This window comes from Galendromus occidentalis, unplaced genomic scaffold (genome assembly GCF_000255335.2).
Source record: "Galendromus occidentalis unplaced genomic scaffold, Mocc_1.1 scf7180000077526, whole genome shotgun sequence".
NCBI lineage: Eukaryota > Metazoa > Arthropoda > Arachnida > Mesostigmata > Phytoseiidae > Galendromus > Galendromus occidentalis.
In genome coordinates, this window is record NW_003805514.1 from 228816 (window position 1) to 250547 (window position 21732).

At 51.4% G+C, this 21732-nt stretch overlaps 2 protein-coding genes across 2 annotated transcripts; both read right to left on the reverse strand.

Moving 5' to 3' along the window:
* Window positions 1-6426: 6426 nt before the first annotated feature.
* On the reverse strand, window positions 6427-13706 carry LOC100907765 (uncharacterized). The gene is given in 16 exon segments (XM_029112735.1): window positions 6427-6564; window positions 6694-6893; window positions 7006-7249; window positions 7366-7475; window positions 7528-7784; window positions 7882-8142; window positions 8285-8483; window positions 9660-9862; window positions 11298-11434; window positions 11546-11745; window positions 11846-12089; window positions 12233-12397; window positions 12532-12658; window positions 12772-13032; window positions 13157-13355; window positions 13487-13706. Coding segments are annotated over 16 exon segments (3132 nt in total). The 5' UTR covers window positions 13674-13706.
* Window positions 13707-14771: 1065 nt separating this feature from the next.
* On the reverse strand, window positions 14772-21183 carry TppII (Tripeptidyl-peptidase II). Its single transcript, XM_029112757.1, is given in 16 exon segments — window positions 14772-15199; window positions 15286-15583; window positions 15681-15820; window positions 16099-16388; window positions 16510-16795; window positions 16882-17019; window positions 17135-17705; window positions 17811-18030; window positions 18183-18649; window positions 18737-18958; window positions 19046-19274; window positions 19372-19530; window positions 19633-19776; window positions 19871-20032; window positions 20344-20497; window positions 20995-21183. Coding segments are annotated over 16 exon segments (3741 nt in total). The 5' UTR covers window positions 21166-21183; the 3' UTR covers window positions 14772-15109.
* Between the last annotated feature and the right edge of the window lie 549 nt (window positions 21184-21732).

Sequence of the window (21732 nt, forward strand, 5' to 3'; positions counted from 1 at the left end):
TGTGCTCCGTTGGAAGAGGTAGGAGTTTCACCCTCAAAATGGACGAGCCCATGAGATGGTGGCATATGCCAAACGGCTCATGATGCGTGGTACCGCTCATGATACCGTCTACATAGATGCATTCTGACACCGACTGTTCTCGCGACCGGTTCCGCCGCACAGGGGGATATCCACCTCCGATATGTTCCTGTTCGGTCGGACGTGCCTCCCGGAACGAATGGATCTGATCTGATCGCGGTCGATCGCAAGTCTCCACCGCTACGACGGCTTCGAACGGACATTCGTACGCTCCGATCGAATCTCAGGGACGTTCTTGGTACCGCCCCTTCCGCTAGCGATTGACCGTGCAGTTAAGAATCTTTTGGCTCACAGTCAGCGATGTCTCTCAAGTTGATAGAAGAGGTGAGTGAAGCATCGCATAGGACGGATATGACGCGAAGGCAATGATGGAAACTCGATCTGTTTCTCCCGCAGGTGGATGTCAAGAACGTTAAAGATTCAGAGAAAGGATACAGACCGCAGAGAAAAATCCCTCGTCACAGGCTCGAGTTCTACTCATTGATTTCTGCTCTCCGCTGAGACGTAAAATACCGTGAAGCCTCTGTGAGTCCGTGCCGACGTGTACGCGAAGACGGATTATTATTCAATGATTTCCCTAGTCGTACCTGCGGCGAGGAACATCCATGATCTCACGCTCCACAGTTGGCCCAGCGATAAACCTACGAGACAAGATCCTCGCACACCGAAAAAATTTGTCCTCCTTTCGTCGAACGAGCTCAAACTCCATCTAGCTCCCGAACAATGTCCAAACAATGTCGCATTGATGCGCAGCTGAGAGCGCATATCGAGAGCCCACTCACATTGGACAACCGAGGACTCACATAGAGTCGTCCGATTCGGCTCGAATAGCCGTCGCGGAAGAGGAAGACGCTCAATGAGTAAGAGCGACCGATCCCCAAACTAGGGGGGGGGCGCTCGTTCATGGTGGATGTAATAATCAGTGAAATCACGCAGACCTGAGGCTTGGCTAATTAGAGAGTTCATTGAGCAGGGAAGTCATACTTATACATGTTGATATTCCGAACGGGTTGGAGGGAGAATTGTGGAGAATGGCTCACCTGAAGATATATCCTCGCCGCATGTCCACAAGTAGAGCATTTTACCTAGTTCGTTCCCGAAAGGGATGAAGGAGACATTTGGAATGTTCGACATCATCAGGAAACTCCGGAAGAATCGAATGTAAAACCGAATTATGAAAAAAAGTGCAAGAACACCAAGAACGTAGAGCCAAAACATCGCCCCGGCTGCGATGGGATTTTCCCTTTTCTGCTCTCAACGGCAAGCTTACAGGGCGCGCAAAGTGGCCCTCAAACGCACACACCACTAGCGCCAGGAGCCACGTGCTCGCGTATTTGTCGCGGAACTGGGCGAGTGTTCACAGAAATAGTGCCGCAAGGTCGCATCGGGACACTTGTGCGACCGGCGAGTTTACTGAACAATGTAGAAAGGGTCTCGCAGGAAATGTGCCCCTTTTTGGAAATCGCTCCGGCGACCAACTTCAGAGAGCTGTATCTCCGGAACGGTTGGTCGTAGAGCGACGATCGGAGGCGCGTTGGAAAGCTGAGTCTGAGAGCTACCATTTGCGCTAGTCAGATCGGGAAAAGGATGAGTTGGGACAGAGATATATGACGATTTTCACAGATCGAAAACTATATCGACGATTTCGCTGATTTTTCTTTTGCGCGCTGTTTTCCGCGAAAAAAGACTATGTGCAAAGTTTCAGAGTGGCTGCTCAACTGTAAGTATGTTTAAGTACCCGAGAACCCTTTTTTCATTGAATAAGCCCAATTGGATCTAGAGAATGGTACCTCCAACGGAGGTACCATTGGTCGTACGGAGCCGAAGAAAGCCGCTGTGTAGCCGATGAATCACCGCAATGATGTAATCACATGAGCACGGGTAGACCGCGGACTCGGGCTCAGCGATTCGTCCCAGCATCGGACCCTAGCACGATAAGGAATTTCTGCGTAATGGGGACTCCACTACGCAGTGGAGTCATGGTATCATGGACTCCACTTATTCGAGGCTCGCAGAAACTAGCCCACTGATGAGCATTCCGGAGCCCTCCTTCGGATGCTTAACCGAAATCCATGAGGCAGTCGCCAGATATCTGGAATGATCTCCCCGGGGTACTCTGACGCCTCTCCATACCGTCCTCTAGATGGAGCCTCCGCAAGCCGAATGGTGGTAGAATCCAATTGGGCTTATTCAATGAAAAAAGGGTTTTCGGGTACTTAAACATACTTACAGTTGAGCAGCCACTCTGAAACTTCGCACATAGTCCTTTTTCGCGGAAAACAGTCCGCAGAAGAAAAATCAGCGATTTTGTCGATATAGTTTTCGATCTGTGAAAATCGTCATATATCTCCGTCCCTCGTGATCCCTTTTCCGATCTCACTAGCGCAAATGGAAGCTCTCAGACTCAGCTTTCCAACGCGCCTCCGATCGCCGCTCTACGACGAACCGTTCCGGAGATACAGCTCTCTGAAGTTGGTCGCCGAAGCGATTTTCAAAAAGGGGCACATTTCCTGCGAGACCCTTTCCAAACGAAGGGACGCGAGCGTCGATCCTTTAAAGGAAAAGAGAGAAGGCAACTTAAGACGCTGCAGGTGGGATGCGATGCCGCGAAACAGTGCCGAGATTTCTTCGATGCGATCGGTGCATACCGTCGCACCGCAAAGGATTTCGACTCCCCAGCTTTCTTTTTTTTCCGGGGCCGGATAGAGCGAGTCTATATCGCTTGAAGCACTTTCTCGCTCCCTCTTCGCTCGTCGCCTCACGCAATTGTTGGATACCATGAATTCGAACACTGACTGGAAACGGCCCGATCCTCGACGAGTTGATGTTTAATTGCGAATAGGGCCTCCCGGAAGTGGTCGGGATCGCTGTCTCGCCAAATGTGCTGGACATCCTTCGCGACTGCGGATGAATGGGGAAAAAGCATTCGGAGCTTTTGCGCCATCATGCCAAGTTTCCCCAGAAGCAAATATCGCTCGGAAGGGTCTACTGGACATACTCATGCCCGAGCAGAGATAGAGGCCATCGTCCCTGAAGTCGGCGATGAGAAAGCTCCACTCCACTATCGACGGGATTGTGAGCGGACAGGAGACTCTGATCGCTCACTAAGACTCTGACGGTCGACGCGAGCTGGGTCCGCGATCTGCTCCCTCTTGCTCAACACGTATAGTTTCAGCGAGGTGCGGAGGTTGATCACGGAAGACTGGAAAATGCAAAATTATGGAAGAGCGAGTTTGATACAGTACAGTGTGCATGACGTGGTTTCGGAGCGCGGTGGCGCTTGCGAGAGGATCATGAAAGCACCCATGGACCATACAGCGACGGAGGGCAAAAATATTCGCCACTCTGATCATCACGGCTCGAGATGGTATTGGAGGAGATTCTCGCTCGGACACGATGTGCGAACCCGAATGAGAACATGCGTTCACCGTCGTTGTGATGCTCTCTCTGATCTTCTGATACTCCCCGTATCCAAAAGGTAAACACAGGCGCTCTCCGGGAACAACGGACAGCGGTGACCGAAAAGATTTCCGAAGCTCCGGACGTTTTCCATGGGATGCCTGATCGATAATGGCTCTTTATTCAATCCGGGCATCTTCTATTGATGGCTAATGATCTCTCTAGAATCGAGGAGAGGGTGAAAAGCTTGCCTGTGGGCTTCTCCTTTCCAATAGCCGAGGCCGAGCAAGTATGAGGGCTAGATTTCAGCGTCCTCCCAAACTTCTCGATCTATCTATAGAAATGGAAGACTTGTGGTGTTTATTCGCAACCAGATACATGCTGAACTAGCCGGAGCCTGTTTCGAATAATTATTCCGCGTTTTCGGCCAGTGAAGCCGAGGCCGCAGGTTCTCCACAAAGGTGTCCTGCTCGCTTTCGTGGGAAGAATATCGATTCGAACCTGGAGAAAGATACCGTGTATTATCTGGATAGCCGCGGACTCCATCACGGAAGACTGGAAAATGCAAAATTATGGAAGAGCGAGTTTGATACAGTACAGTGTGCATGACGTGGTTTCGGAGCGCGGTGGCGCTTGCGAGAGGATCATGAAAGCACCATGATCCTCCATGCCGTACCGAGTTCGGCAGTCAATTATGTCGCATCGCTATATCTTATTGTAGCAACACAGTATGGGACTTCGAAACAGACCGTTGGAGAACTTGGGCAGCGCTTCATCCAGGTGGAGTGCTCCTGACTGCCTACGGGGCCGAGATTCTCTCATGGAGAACCGCGGGCTGCGACGAATCAAATACCCAGAGTCATTCTCCGACCGAAAAAAGAGAAAAGAACCACGTCCGCGTCGTAACGTGCTTTTGGCGCTGACCGATGCGAGATAGCTATCGACGACACTCGGCGGGCCTCTGCGAATTGCTCCCGCAACGATGTCAAATTGCTCCCGAATCGACCCAAATTCCAGATGCTCCCGGATGATCGCTGAATCTGTCTCATTAGGCGCTCGACAGACAGACAGCCAAGTGAAATTCCATAGGCATTACATAGAGGATCGGTCCCGAGCGCATCTCCGGCAGATTCCCCCGTCGTCAATCAGTCTTAGATGCTGGATTCTTCCTATCAACCGGGACGGCTGTCTGCAACCTTTGAGTGAGATGCTTCGTGATCCTACTGGCTCGACGCGGGAATTCTTATCAATCACCGACGATCTCGGGGTATATTCGTCGGTTCAATATCTCAGTGACGCCCGCCGCCTACAGTGCGCTCTCCGATGGACTTCGACGGTGGTCTCGCGTCGTCGATAAGTTGATGATTCCTGCGCAGTTCTCAGGTCGGGTGTGGAGCGCGATCCCGACTCTGAACTTGCTCGACGGGAACCCGCTTCCCATTGTCGTCCACAAGAGATCTCGGATCTTGGTTTTCTCTTTCAACCTGATCTCAGCTCTTCGAAACACATTTCTGCCGGTACAGCAAGGTGTGCGATTGAAACATATATTTTCGCTGTTTTATAATCAGGCACTATCGCATTCATGTTCAGCTGTACAAATCCTGTACTAATTTCGAGGCTCGCATTCGGTCCAACTGCGTCCCCATCTGGACGTGAGATCTCTATCGCCGGACTCACTCAGAAAATATTCACCACGTCGCCCTGACTCACTTCCGTTGCGGTCAGGCTTCTGACGCAACTTCGTCGACCATCTAGGCCGTGTTTGACGATATTGGCCTACGAACATTCCGCAATGCGATCCGATGTAGATTATCTGGCAACTCTATTGATGTTCGTTCAACCAATGCTAGGTGGAAGCATAGGTGGAACATAACTCTTACGTGACTCAGCTCTGGGATAAACGCGCTCGGCTGGAGGCTGGAGCCTGGCCGACCGTCTCTGAGAATCATTTCGACAAATCTGCCTTTCTTGAAAGCCCCGAATGAAGCGACATGGACAACATCAAGGAAGACGCTTGAGCTCTTTCTCTGTTATGCTTAGCAGCGCATCTCAACTACTCTCCGAATCGACAAACACGACACAGTACCCGCGTTGCAATTGGAGTCGAATGCTCCTGGAACTTCTCGCGGAGCATCCTCTCCGGTTCCGCCGCGTGGAGCTGTATCCCCTGAAGACCCGACTCAAGAGTAGTGGTCAGATAGCGGCAAATAGGCGGAAACACGCATGCCCGATTAAGCTCATGCATTCCGATGAGATCACTGATATACATATATGGTTCAAAGAAGCAAATTCGCACAGCGATACGTAAGAATACATGAGGTGTCTAACGTCTCTAGATTGATTCGGGGACCCAATAAACTCAGAATGAGGAGACATTAAGGTCTCCCGAGACATGAAGGGATGGACTCTCAGATTCCAGTACAATGTAGAATGGAAGCTTATGGTGAGCAATAACATGGCGTGAGTAGCCGATAGAGGCCCGCGCTTCCAGTTTTCAAAATCCCCTAGCGTAGGCATTTCTTTGAGATGGGGCTACGACTCGAGGTGGCTTGATTCCTTCAAGGGAGGATCAAGGCCGAGTACCTGCATATTTTTCCGGTAGCAGGGATCGAACCCGCACCGCCTCCCGCGCGAGCGCCGTACATTTGCTCCATGGATCCGTCCTCGGAAGCAATGTGAGTAACAGTACCCGGGACGTTAAACCTTGGCTGTGTGGATTAGCCCGAAAAAAATTCGTTTCCTTCCAGGGAGAATCCTTGAACGCTAGGAGGATTCGTTGCCTCCCGTGAACTGTCTCGACCCGGATTCATCGGAAGCCATGTCCAAAAGTTCCGCGTATCAGCGACCGAACATTCTGAGAGTTTCACACAGAGACAAGATATTTCCGGACGGACTCCTCTATTTTATTGTCGGAACCGAAAATGTCAAGAAGAATGAGCAAATCTTTCATCACAATGGAATGAAGTCCACCGTCAAGTCATTCTTTGCGCGCAGTATCATTTCCTCAGCGACCACGATGCTGCTCAGGGGGACTTTGCTGCGTATCTCGAAGTTCCGCAGGATATTCACTAAAAGTATGCGGATTTCCTGCAAGAAGTCTCATTTTTACTCGATCGGCGGCGCTCTGCTCTTCCAGATGACGGAGACTGATGTCGGGGGACCGCTGGTACGTATTGTTATCCCCAATGGAATGCAATAAGTACTTTCGTTACACACCATCCAGGCGAAGCGCTGTCCGATGCAGCTCCTTGCACCGGCAGAAAAGGGGATGTAAGCGTAAGCATTGCGCCCCGCCACGTTCTCGGGGAGGAATCTGTCCGGATCGAATTTCTCGGGATCGGGGAACACAGCCGGGTCTCGATGGAGGGAGTATATCGATACAGAAATCGATGTATCCACTGGTAACTTGTACTTTCCTGCAATTCGGCATCGATTCATTCGGATAATCCCAACCGAAGTGATCTCACAGACCGTTGGGACTATTCCACAAATCGATCTATACCTAGTCACCAGAATCCGAATGCTAACCGAGCTTGGCACCATCCGCGGTGCAACGGCGGCCTATCTGAGGCACGGATGGGTAAAGCCTCATGCATTCTCTCAGAACTCTGTCGAAGTATCTCAGCTCCCTCAAGTCCTCGTATGACCTGAGGCCGACCTTGTTTTCACCGAGAACGGAGTCGAATTCATCTCGTAGTTTCGCCTGAACCTCCGGGAGGTGGCCTAGTTGGAACAGACTCCAGGAGATGGCCCATCCAGTGGTGTCGAAACCCTGGTGAAAGTTTGAAGGTCAATCGAGCGTGGACGCAATACTGAGAGATGAGGAATCATGATCGAGCAAATTACAGTCGATGGTGACGAATGATGACGACCGGACAAATGACGTACAGCGAACATGAAGGTTTCGGTCTCGTCTCTAATTTCTGCGATTGAAAGCTGCTCTCCCTTGAGGTACAGGCCGACAAGAAGGTCGAGGAAGGCGAGTTTCCGGTTCGGACGTGCCTCCAAACGCTCCGGGTGCTCCCTTAGCTCAGTTATTTTCTTCTCGATGGCCTAGGAACGAGTCGTGATTCCGACGAGGCGGGGAAAATAAATTCTCGCTCGTCTCCCTGATGCTCATATCTATTCTGCGAGTATTCGTCGGGGCCCGGAGCAGGAATCCGGAGCATCAATAGCTCACCTTGAGCGTGAAATCGTGGGCATTCCTCACTGCACGAAAATATCTTTTGCCGTCTGGGGTCCTCTTATACAAAGAGTCAACATAATTCCAAGGACGAGAGAACCTCTGAGCGAAGAGAGTCGCAAGCCTGCAGAAGCTCAAAAACTTGAAACGGCTCATCTCAATGTAGGTGGACGATACGTCGTCGGAATGCGCGAATGAGAGAATTTTTTTTTGACACTCACTCGTTCAGATTATCGGCGTAGGCGCGCTGTGCTTGCCGATCCGTTAGCTGTAATCCCATCACGGTTTCCAGGATGATATGGATCGTGCATTCTGTAGCCCATTTGGGTAGATCGATGTCGACGGAATTCGACGGATTTTCCCTCATGGTTCTTACGACACTTGAGAAACGGTCTATCATCGCAGCTCCGAAATCATCAAGAATTTGGAAGTGGAAAGAAGGCGTAAGCAAGCGTCGATGGCTTCTCCAAATTGATCCGCCACTGCGGAGAAGAGACCACCCTTGTAGAACGTCTCGCCCAATGGTTTTGGACCTTTTTTTCGATCAGGGGAATTTCGAGCTGCCGCGGAGAGCCGTCGGCTGCCACAAACCGACTCATCAAGCGTTGGGGTAATTGTACTAACCTGGTGATCAGGCCATCACCCAGCCAATTTTTCAAGAAATCGTAATAGAGTCCTTTCTCAGCGAAATGAGGTGAGTTCAGAACTTCCCTGACCAGTTCTGCTTTGTAAACGTTCATGACAGGAGTCATTCCCATCATGTCGATCACGATGCCTTCGCTTCTGAACTTATTCACGAGTCGTTTTCGGAAGTCGAATACGGCTGGGAAAGTAGCGAGAAAAATTGAGCCTTTGGCACTCGGATTAGCTGCTCAGACGACTACGGTCACAGAGCCGGGCAGCCCTTGTTTTCTTGGGGATGCTCCGCTTTGACACCTCGATCGAAACCTCATCGATAGCCTTCGGCCCCGGGTCCCGTCGGGGAAAGCAACTCATGCTGGCCCAGCTGTTACCAATTTTGAGGCTTGACCCACAAAAATTCTTAATGACTATGGGTTGACTCACAGTGTCCAGACCGGACGCTGGAACAATGACCTAAGTATTCTGTAACTTGGCGTAAGTGCAGTGACCGTCATAACTACTGAGAACGGATTGCTGACTTGACCCTTTCCAGCACTATATGAGGCATAATAAAGAGCGCTACTATGGGGGAGCCTTTGGTATTTCACTTCAAGCACTGTTCGTCTTAATCAGCCGATGTCCCAGTTGCATCAAGCGCAGCAGCGATTCAAGCTCACCGCAGCCAGAGCTAGTAGGCTAGATAGCCGAGGAAACCTATCAGTCAGAACCTTGTTCGAATTGACTCTTGGAATTATCGCGATAAACCGAAATCCACCATGGAACGTCCGTTCTCCGGAGCTATAAATTCTGGAACATGAGCTTCAAGTTCCGCGTAGGCTTCAGGTCACTGGACCTGTTTACAATGCGATTTCCGAGGATCGCGTTTGCAAAATTAGCGAATATTCCAAGGTAGGAGCGAATTCTAGGGGCTTATCCCGGGCGGCATCGGGTCTAATCACGCTTGTGCCCGAGCTATAGGGTCCGACTTATAGGCGCCCGAGCGTAGGTGGAAATATCTTTCCTCTCGATCAGATGGGATGGTGACAACACATTGAAGCGGGAATTCGTCGTCGGACCGTCCCAAGTCCTCGCGTCACGATCTTCGGGGAGTTCGCATCGACTTCAATCTATGTGGGTGGGCTCCCCTTGGTGGTCGGACAGTGAGCCCTCTAGCGACCCAGAGGAACTCGAAGCGCTCGAAGTGATTTTCGGAGCAGAAAGGCTCGGAAATCGAATGTCAGGAGCTCACTGGTCGCAGTAACGAGGTCGAGCTCTGAACGCCGAGTTCCGGATGGGCAGGGTTTCTTCGACTCGACCGAGGTCGGTTGCATCGAACGTAATGTGAACGTCATCTGGCTATTTTCCGAGAAACGCTCACCCGCATTGGTATCCTTGTCGCTAAGCCAAAATTCGATCAGAGCTTTTAGGTCGTTCGTGAACGGAAAAATCGTGGCGTTTGGCATGTCGAACACCATCAGAGTGTTCCGGAGGAACTTGAAGCAAAGGCGGGATATGTGAGCCAAGATTAACACACCGAGCGCGTACAGCCACCACATGGTGAATGCCGAACTTTCCGAAACTCTGTAACCCGCAACGCGTCGAACGAAACCATTCGCTTATGTTTCAAACGCCTATGAGCGATATGAGTAGAGGGAGAAACATCTGCCGTCGACGTGCATCAGGGAGCTTGTGAGATATACGAGTCATGGCATCACGATACACAGGAAATAATTCGCGAGGAATTGATAGCGCGGAAGCGGGCATATTGCGGCAAAGCGCGATCTTTTCTGATTCATGATTCATGAGAGATCTCCGGACATGGATGAACGTTTCCTCGACGTGATTGAAACTCTAGGTCTCTAGGTTCAAGTCATTTGCGATACATTCATGAGCGGTATTTTGGCTGTGTGGAGATTCATCCCTGAAAATCCGGACCGATCTCTGACGATCTTCGGTACTGAGATCGGGCCTGCGTCGGCGCCGCCCCGTATTTCTGGTCAAGCTCTCCGGGCCAAGGCTTGTCCATCCTCTTCGATCCATTGGTGGAGATCGAGCTCCCAGAATTCTCTCGTTCCTTCCAGAACATTGAGTCCGCCCCTATGACGCACCAGAAGCTTCGAAGTCTCTCGGTTCGAAAAACAGAGATTGTAGATGAAAGTTGTTGCCGGGATGCTCCGACAGGCAAGGCTGGGGAGAACGTGAGAACAGGACCAAAGTTACGGAAGGGAAGCCTCACATTGGCGTTCAACGGAGCAGCTGTATATCTTGTTCGCCTGCGCGCCAGGGAACAGAATACTGACCGGAACGATACATCTATGTTGGAGGAGAGCCTGAATACACGCATGTGGAAGCTGAGTTTTATTGCCCGACACAGAATCCTTATCTCGGCCAGATGCTCGAAGAGTTATATCAGGTTGGTGAATATCCGGCGCGTATGACGAGCAGCAATGTTACGAACATCTGTCTGCTTACCGCTGTAAGATCTGCTCCTTCTGCGATGGCTTGACGAACACAGTGAAATAGTCGAGTTATTTGAATTACTCCTGGGGTCGGGCTCCTGAGGCTTTCGCGTGGTCAGTCGTGAGCTCGACTTATACAACCTAGGACAGCTCAGAACAATTTTTCTCCGAAATAACCGCGGCGTAGGTTCAACCCCCATGATGGAGCTGAACTTGGATGACAGACTGTATTGAATAATCCGGCAGCTCCCCGGCGGTAATCCAAGAATGAGACAATTATGATGAGAGGGTTCCGAAAGGACTGAAAACCAAGCGACCTGATACGGTCGGCTGACGAATGATGACATGGCGCGGTCAGAGCAGCGTTTCTCGCGCTTCCGGGGGGAAGACCAGGATCAGAAATATCGCGACTCGCGGCGCTATGCCATCGTGTGCCTCTATCAGGACTGCCACGCTATTAAAGACCGCCCAGAGATGCGCACGACATCTCCATTCCGCATCCGAACGCTTTCCACTAGATGGGCCCTCAGTTTCGGCAATTCCCGAAACTTCTTCACTCCAGAGGAATGAAATCGACAATCAAGTCTTGCTTCGCGCGCAATATGATTTCACCGGCGATGTCGATGCTCTCCAAGGGGACTTTGCTGCGTATTTCGAAATTCCGCAGAATGGCCACTAGAATGATGCGGAGCTCCTGCAAGGTCCAAAGGTTTAGACCATCTACTGAAGCCCCGACTCAATCACAGCGAACTTCTCAAGCCACCGGTCATGGTATTCGTCACGATGGTGAAAATTTGCAACCTACCTGTAAGGCGAAGCGCTGTCCGATACAATTCCGCGCCCCGGCAGAGAATGGTATGAAGGCGTACGGACTTCGTCCTTGGGCCCTCTCAGGGAGAAATCTGTCCGGGTCGAATTTCTCCGGATCGGGAAACACCTCAGGATCTCGATGGAGCCCATAAATGGACACGACTACCGTCGCGTCCATCGGTAGTTTGTATTTACCTGAGGGGTTCAGAGTCGGTTCACCCATATATCCCGGAACATGGGGTCGGAGAAGAAGAAATCTCTCGCTGAGCGGTTCTCCCGTGCCTGTCACGCTTACCGAGCCTGGCTCCGTCGAGGGCGCAACGACGACTCACACTAGGGACGGATGGGTAGCGCCTCATGCATTCTTTCAAAACTCTGTCAAAATACTTCAAATCCTTCAACTTGTCCTGAGTCAAGCCGCAGGTACTGTCCTTCCCAAAGACGAGCAGAAACTCTTCTCGGAGCTTCGCTTGAACCTCGGGTAAGTGCCCCAGCTGGAACAGAGCCCACGCGATCGCCCATCCAGTGGTATCATGGCCCTGATTGAAATGGATAGATTTTCACAACAAGTATTTCGGATCGATGGAGAGCAGCGAAAGAAGGATTGAATCACCATTCTACTGCGAAGGTACATACGCATATACATATACATAAATCACTGAACACTGAAAAGGCCACATACTGCGAACATGAAGGTGTCAGTCTGTTCTCTGATCTCTTCAATCGACAGCTGTTCTCCCTCCAGGAAGAGCTTCACGAGCATGTCGAGGAACGCGGGTTTTCGGCCCGGACGTGCTTCCATGCGCTCTGGGTGCTCTTTGAGCTCCAGGACTTTGTTCATGATCGCCTTAAACGGAAGAGCCTTGAGAGAGCCCGACCGGAAGATTTCCAACAGAATGCCTCCTCCGAAAAACCGCAGAAGCTCTCGTGAAATCTTTTCGGACTCGATCCAGATGTTCAGAAGCCCCGTCCTTCGTGTACCTTGAGCGTGAAATCATGGCTCTTCGCTACCGCGCGTAAGTATCTCTTGCCATCTTCGGAGTTGAAATAGAAAGCGTCGATGAGATTCCATGGTCGCGAGAACCTCCTCATGAGCAGAGTAATCAATCTATGGGAGGTAGAAAAATGAAAGGAATAGTTCCTGGACGACGACTACAGCACATCCCGATGCATGGACATGGGGGGTTCTTCTCGGATTGCGACGGGCTAGTCGAGACTCACTCTTCTAGGCCTTCAATATATTCCCGGCTCGCCTGCGGGTCACTCTGCTCGAGTCCCATAACGGTCTCCAAGAGGATGCTCATTGTGCAGTCTGTTGCCCATTTCGACAATTCGAAGTCAATCAGATCTGCCGGATTCTCTTTCATCATCTTTATGATTTTCGAGCTATGATCGATCATTATCCCTTCGAACTCATCGAGAATTTTGAAGTGGAAAGATGGTGTCAGCATGCGTCTCTGAGTTTTCCAGGTAGGTCCATTGCTGCGGAAACGCGGACACCCGTGAATGGAAGACCGATGGCGATCAGAAGGCTCTGATCGTTCTGGTTAAGCTCACTTTGAATCTCGGGAAGTGCCCAATCATAGCGGTAATCCGACGCTCTCACCTAGTGATCAATCCGTTGCCCAGCCAATCCCTAAGGAAATCATATCCGAGGCCTTTGTCGACGAAACTCGGAGATTTCAAAACTTCTTCAACGAGTTCCGCTTTGAAGACCAACACCAAAGGTCTCGATCCAGCTGAGCTGCGCGCGATCCCTTCTCTTCTGAACTGATTTATCAGTTTTTCTCGCATTTTAAATACGGCTGTGTGAGAGTTGGACCAATCTTGATTTTGTTCCGATGGAGGGTGCTCCCCACGCCCTGAGGGGGCTCGCTTGAGCGAGTCAAGCAAGCACGTCACTTGAATTTTTTGATCGAAGTGTCTGACGACTCACCAATGGTTGTTTCCTTGTCGCTCTGACACAACAGTAGCAACTTTCGAGAGGTTTCTACGAACGGGAAGATCGACCACGAAGAGCTGCCGGGCAAATCTTTCACCATCAAGGAGTTTCGCAGATGCTTGAACCATTTCCGTATTGTGTAAGCTATCGCTACAGCACCGAAGGCCCAGAGCCACCACATGGTGGGAGCTGCGTGTAGCGTCGCTAGCACAGTGAGAAGACCAGACGAGCTTTTTGGCGAGTCGAGTGTTCACGCCGTCAGGAGTCGCTGCGGTGTTTCAGAGGCTTAAAGAAGCTCAGTCATTGATGATTTCCTCGTTGTTGTCAGTCACCGTTATCGGTCGCAGGGCAGCACTTGTTTAGAGTGGAGCTCGAAAGAAGATGTCGATGACTGGCAAGTTTTAGAGCATACAACCTCCTGATGGCCCGTAAGCCATTCTCCGGAGGAATGGGGAGGACCTCTTGGCTGACGGGAAGTCACTCCGAGGCTAGGAGGTAGTGGTCTTCTCGTCAGTTTCGGAGTTGTCTTGGATCGCACCGAGGGAACACAACAAAAAACCATAATCATTATCTCGCCGAATTTACGCTTTCGAATGCCGCCCTGCGTATTCGATGAAGCTTCCGTCGCGGCATCAGAGTGAGACTGAAGGGACTGGGACCAACCCCAGTCAACGCGAGAGCGTCGGATACCCAAGTTGTCACAGCGGTCCTACTATCGCATGTCGATTTGCCTGACACGAATAATCCGGAGGGGGGCACTGAGCCATTCTCTATCGGAACCGAAATTCTAAACCGACATCCCCTTTGATTATCATGAATATGTGAGAACTTGTGAGAAGAACCGTACTGTTTCATTCAGTCGCTTGCGCCGCGTGGCGTTGTTATAGAAAATTTTCACGAACGGAGCGGAACAATCGTGCCGCGGAGGACATCGCCCATCTCTCAGAGAGTCATCCGAGACGTCTCTTGTGAAAGTCTGCACCGATTCGCTACGCTAGTCGCAGGAGGGAGCATTGAAAGCTTGCGGCGATACTTGATAACAGGTCGGAGCCGGGTTTCCGCGATGCCGTCCGCATATTCGCGGTAAGGCTTGTTTGTGATTTGCCCTGGCCCCTCGGAATCGGATATCCGGCGAGAGTGAAATGTGAGCCAGAAGCCTATAGGTAGTCAGAGCATAGCCCGATTATGAATGGCCCGCATCTGTAAAATATCGGCACTGGGACTGATTACTGAGCCGACTCCGGGTCCGACAAGAACAATGAAGAGAGAAACGATGAGATGAGACAACATATTGTATTTATTCATGTATCGCGAACCTGTTTGCAACCTCTTATACGAGGGAACTCCATCGTGTTCGCGCGAGTCGACATGACGACTTGCAGAGCACAAGAAATCCTGTTTGTTGCGAAAGATCGTGATTTCTGGCTTGGCTCGACTTATCTTAAAGAGAGCTCTTCGAGGCTCCGTCCAATTGTCAGACAGATCCTGTACATATTGGTCCTTTCTCGGAGTCTCCCAGCGATGAGCTCATCCATGTCTTAATTGGTTCCGTTCTCCATCTACTTATGATGCGTTGCTCCGTGTGTATGGGTCTGAATCTCTAGCGTCGGCGTCGCCTCAAAGAGGTCTGTACTCGGGTGGAAACTTGACGCATAGGCTTCGTTCCGTATTCGACGCGCAGTGCCGCCAATCGAGATTCGTGAATGCCTGGAAACAGAACACGTTCCTTGGTCATGCCGGGAGCGCTCAAATCTCATTAGCACTCACCTCGCCCAGTCACAGTCAGTACGCACCTCGATGAGCTTCTTCTCAGTTTCCTGAGTGGGTTTGTCTTCTTGAACTTTCAGGAGGAGTTTGGCGAGGGAGCCGTACAGTTTGTGTTTATTCAAGTACTTCTCCACGAATGGAGCGCTCCTAGTTTCTTGGATGGGGTCAACCCAGCGTTGCAGCTCCGCGTAGAGCGCTTCTAGCTCTACCTCGAGGTTCTCGTCGTCGGTTGAACTGACGCTTGGCTTCAGCGAGAGCAGGTTACATAGCGCCTCTCCCTTCTTTGTCAAGACATCGATGACCAATTGCTTCTGCTTCTCGAGCCTGGAATTCGGATGCATATATCATTCCAGGCATTACAGGGACCGCCCCTAGGCTCCGTTCGGCTCCCTCGATCGAACCACGAGACACGAAGAATCACGGCACTTACTGTTTTCCGGCACCGTGATCGTTTTTGTCCTGACGACATCCGAGACCCAGGAGGAGCTTCTCAGGATCGACGTTCGCCAGAATTTGGTCGGCCAGCTTGATGGCCTGCCTGTTGTTCTCCTCGATATCCTCCTGTAATTTTTGAATTCCTCTCAGCTTGGCCTTGCTTGGTTTCCGCGCTTTCTTGTCGCCTTCCCTCGACCCATTAGGGGGTGGAGCGCCTTTGAGTTTCGACGTTTCATCTCGCCTATCGTCTCCTCTCTCTCGGTTTCTCTTCCCGGAGGTTGCTCCAACAGCCACGGCAGCCGCACGGGCCAAAAGCAGCCTCGATGCGGATCTCTGGTCCAGAATCGAGGGGAGAAGAATTAGAGTGGCGAAAACATTCCCCCTCAATAATTTGAGACACTCACGCATTCGCTCTTGAGCAGAGACTGGATCTTGGCCAGCATCAGCTGATTCGCCTTAGGATTGGACTCGATGAGCTCCTTGTACATGGCTTCAGCCTTTTCGCTGCCTTTGGAGAGATGCTGTCCGCACAAATCGCAAGCGGCTTCTTCGAACTCTTCATCGGGCGTCTTCTTATCACTTTCCTTAGACTCCTTCTCGCCTTTTTTCTTTGCGCTCAGTTCGCTAACGTAGTACCGGAAGGGGAAGGTCGCTACTTTTTTGCCTTGCTCATCGGATGTCAAGACAAGGTTTCCTGGAATGACAGGAGAACTGCTCATGTACAAATGTACTCCCCGAAAAGCGGGAAAATCGTGCGGGCGTACGCATCTTTCCCGCTTCTGACGCGATATTGAATGTTTTCTCCGGAGGTTCACCTTGTAGGAAATGACCCGCCGCAACACCCTTTGGCATTTTGTCGGCGGGCGGATGGCCGACGTAGAAGGCACGTTCGTGATTTGCAGGTATGACGGAAGCAGAAGCTTTTTTCCCTTGGATGAGCGCTTGATCGGCTTGGGAGTATACGTCCAGATTCAATGGCGAGCTAAGCTTGATCATCACGTGCAGCGGTAGGTCGGAAGTGACCTTCTCCAGCAGATTCCGATCCTCGTGGCGCACTTGGGCAATGACGGTGTACTCTCCCTTCTCTAATTTGACGGAATACTGAAAACACATAACTGGTCATGAGCAGCAACCCCCAAACTGATTCGACCCTTCATCCGGGAGCGGAGCGATCGTCGTTAACTTACTCTGTTCGGGAAAGCGTCCCCACATGCCAAGAACTGTTTGTTCTGGTTGAACAGCATCCAGATCTGAGAGTTGAACTCGCTCTCGTAGAGGTAATTGTAGAGTAAAGGAAGTCCGATTTGAGCTTCTCCGGCCTTGGCCTGGAAGATTCGAGGGACGCGATATGACTTTCCACGCTGAACAATGATTCGTCGCTCTGCAGTCTGAATATTCCATTCATGGAGGGAGATGAGAAACATCCGAATGAGTACCGACCAGATTAAAATTGTAAGTGAGGCTGTTCGCATGGACAATCCTTCCCTCTGGAATATAGTCCCGGGAGTCCCCCGGCGCAATTTTGCTCTTGGTTGGCTTCAGAACCATGACGTGCTGTTTGAGGCTTATCTGCGGATTACATTCCTGGGGTCCCAGAGATGCGGAAACGTCGAAACGCCCGATGCCCTCACCCGACGTGAAATGTAAACTGCTGCTATCTGGCTGAAGTCCGAAGAACTGAATGCTCCAGGTCACCATGAGATCCCCGAATGACGCCCACCATTTCGACAAGCATATTTCGAGGGTTTTGTCGGGCAGGACTTTGATCGGATAGCTGACTTCGCCCTGGGGTTGCAGAATAGGCGTTTTTGTGAACTGGTTCTCGGGGTAAGCTGAATCTTTTCTGAATTGCATAGTATGGATGTTCACGGTGCCGGCGTTGGTCGGACACAAGGATTTCATCTTCATCAGGCACCAAGTTGCGCCGCTCGGGACTGCGATGAAAGTCCGGTTCGGAACTCCAGGTTTGAGCAAGACCGTGTCGGATATCGAGTTCGAATCTTTCGGCAGTCTGGGGGGAATCAATTTCCTCTCGTTAGGATTTCAACTAGATTCGAGCTGGAGGCTGGTCCCGTCACAGACCACCGAAGAAATGAAGGAATACGGAGGAACTTACGCTCGGGGTGTGATCACGGTTATGGGAACTCGAAAAACGGGGCCCTTGTGAGCTTTCCCGGATTCGAAAGCCAAGACCTCGGTGAAATGGACCCGGCCGCTCTCGAGGGAGGTCGGGTCTACCTTGACCGCGACCGTTCTCGTTTGGAAACTCATGTTCAGAACAGAAGGAATCTGAACCCACGGCGCGTCGCATGTCAATGCGAAGTTTTGGTCGTACGCTGGAATCGGGACTCACGGTCAGGCCATCGACGACGAAGGAACAACAATCGAATCACACCAACAAGAACATGCTCTATAATCGTCGATCGCTTCTCGGCGGATCTACCGAGCCGAGAGGTCCACGACAAGTCCCGGATTTAGAGTCACTCACAGGTCTTGCGCTCGGGCGCCACGTTTTTGTTGTCAACGAAGCTCGGGTTGACGTCGACTGGGATGACCGAGGGTTTGCTCGTCTCATGTGGTTCTCTCAGATATATGCCTCGCTTGGCTCCGTTGTTAACTTCGATCTCGAAACGCAACGGATTTTCCTTCTCGTTGGCATTCGTTTGCAGCCAATCCCATGCCTGCTCGACTTGAATCAGGCCTTGTCCGTTCGCGAACGTTTCATGCGTCGACATTTTCGCGGCGGTATTTTCCAAAGCACGCCGCACCATGTATGGCGAATACTTGATTGATTTCTGTTTCATGGCCGATAACAAGAGCGCAACGACTCCAGCGGCGTTCGGTGCAGCCATCGAAGTTCCATTCATCAGCTGACTGCCCTGCAGTGTGCATTGAGGCACCGATGTGATCGCAGCTCCAGGCGCACAGATGTTCGGACCGAGGCGACCGTCGATGCTATTGAACGATGGGGTTTATCATTGTCGATCGATAGACATGGTCATGTGAGGGGCCGATAAGTACTCCAAGCGTTCGCTTTCTAACCTCGGTCCTCTGGACGTCCAGTTGTATCCGATCGCGGGAATCTTCTCCCGCAGCGAGTACTCGGCCTCCATCATGGGTGGGGTCACCATGGCTCCAACTGCGAAGGAAGTCTGCGTCGGCGGAGTGCCGAATGTTGAGAGTGCGGGACCAGCATTACCGGCCGAGACCATCATGCAGACCCCTTTTTTGTTGATCATTTCCTCGAAGTAGTCCCAGATTCGTCTGCGAGATTGTTGGAGAAAGTTGGAACAAAAACTCAACCGGGTACACACCGAAAAAAAGACCGAGCCAATACCCTGGTCAACTCACCCTTTACACCATTTCGAGCTTTCACCGTAGCTCATGTTCACCACGTCAACGTTGAGCTTCATGACGGCCGCCATGGCGCGATACATCGATGTTCCACTTTCCATCGTTGACAGTCTCGCGTCGCCTAGCATTAGCGAGATGATCTGTGCGCCGGGTGCGATTCCGTTGCGCGCTGGATTGTCGGGGAAGTTGGCCGCAGCGATCGAAGCGACGTGAGTTCCATGAGAACCTGAGAGGTGGGATTCTCACTCAGTCGGATCCGGGTGGGATGGACGGTGAGCAGCATGAGCAAAGTCTGGGACGAGAGAGATTCAGTCGGTACTTACTGGCTATCCCAACGATTTCGAGGATGTCTCCATCGTCGTGAACATTGACAGCAAAGCTCATGTTATCTTCGGCGCTCAAGACGCAGCATTTGAGGGTTTCGGAATAAGGCCCGAGAATTTCGCATTCATTCAAATCCCCGCGAGACGTCGTGTCAACGACTGGAAATGAGACAATCTCTCTATTAGACCCGGAAGCTGTGGGAAGTTTCAGGAAATAGCTCGGCTAGGCTACATCTTCAGGAGGAGCGAACTTATACTCACTAATTTTCCACGAGGTTCCGTCATGAAACATGATACAGTCGAAGGCCGGTCCGAAATCGGCGAAATTCTTGTCCAATTTTGAAAGCACATCGACGCGGGCTTCTAGCTCTTCCTTCTGGACTTTCTCTTCTGCTTTCAACTCGCCTAGAGCAAACGGGACGTGAGATTCGCCCGCCTGGAGGGATTCGGCATGTATGGAATGAACTTGACACGCAGAGAGAGAAATTGAAGAACGTACCGGTGTGGGACGCCTCGAACCGCTGCAAGTTCTTCGAGGCTTCTGCTAGCGCGGGGTTCAGGAAGGCAGACCAGTGCTTCTCATGGTAATCTGCCTTCACTCGATCTCTGACGAAGGTCGCGTAGAGCTCATAAACTGCTTTCAGGCCAATTCTATATTTCCCTGCAGAGAATCGGAACCGTTTTTGATTGCAGACCGACCGACAGGGATTCGTTCCCAGCGTCGCCTATACAACATTTGATCTTCCGAACTCTCCTCAAGAGAACTCGTGGGTAGTTCTGGACTCGAAACCACGGATAAAGTGCTGCTCTTTGATACCTGCCATACGACAGGGATCCTGCGATATGACTCCAGAGCTCGACGCTCATATATGTCTCCGTTGCTGGTGCAACTGAGGAGTATCGTTTCCCGCAGGTATTATGATCCCGCTGACGCGGACTGACGACGGATTACCATGAGCTATTCATGCATACCTGACGGATTCCATCCTGTAGGGAGCTTCAGTGTACGGCCACTGAGTCCGGTGACAACACCATTTTCGGCGACCACTTCGGTCCTCATATCTACATCTCCGGCGCCTGAGAGATCGAACATCTGAATGACTTTGGGCTTATTCTCCGTCGTCACCTACGGGATGGAGAAACGGCATTTTCAGCAAAAGGCATGATCGAGAGAATCAGTCCGGTAAGATCCGTTTCATCTGTCTCGACATAGAACGAGGGGGCTGAGAGACCGGCGAAACGGGCTCGTCCGAGATGATCCATGGGAAACACCCTTTCGGAGGGAGGCAGGGATGACATCGGGAGTTATCTAGATACAGCAAGAGATTATTTCCACAGCTCGTAGAGATCGTTCTCGACGATTCGATTCAGACGCTGTCAGGGATCTCTCGGGAGAGCCGGGACTCCGACAGAATTATTGAAAGGAATATCTTCAGGCTCACGCTACATACACGGCGATATAATCATCGATATCACCCCAGAATCTGTCACCGATCAAGTGCTTAGAAGATGCACTCGATCCAAGCCGGTAAACATGTACCACACCCGAAAATTCCCAGAGACCGATTCCTTCCCGTGAAGCACATGTACAACAAAGTCATTCTCCCACGATCCCAATAGTACCTGAAGTCCGGCAGCTCGAGGATCAACTCCACTGTCGAAAATGGCGATGACGACTCCTCGGCCGTCATAGCTCGGATTCTTCGTGAGGAATGAAGTGACACCGGTTTCTTGTTTTGGGATGAGGGCCGACTCAGGGAAGGCATCATCGGGACATGAATCCAGCTTCGTCATTCCTAGACGGGTTCGATTCGAGCGGTCTAGTTTTAGAGTTTGATCAGCAAAGCCAACTATACCACGAGATGATGCAGCAATGAATGGATGATCATTACCACAGGCCTCAGCAGACGACGATCGAGCCTCAGCTATTGTTGTCAAACGGAGTCGGCACCGCTGCTGATCTATTATCTGACTGCGGCTGAGTCGATAGAGAGCAGAGACTGGACTGGACTGTCGGAAGTGATGTATAGGAACTGACAGGAGGCTTTTCCTGATGTGTAGCACCCGATACATCGATTCAGCGAGCGCGATCTGGTCACCGACCGGGGCACCGAGTCGGGACAGGTCGGAAGAAGAACAAAGGGCTGTATGGGCCGCTCACAAGGGTCGCGCGTTCGATGGGACTGCGCGCAAGGATACGGTCGGGCTCTCTTCCCCCACAGTCCTCGAAGGACGCGGTGCACGATTCTCAGGCGCCTCGAGGAACTCTGGTGGGGTTTTCGAGCTATTCCATACAGATTCTTCGCGCGCGATCGAGCACATCCGCGGCGTGGAATCTACATAATAGACCATCAGCTGAAG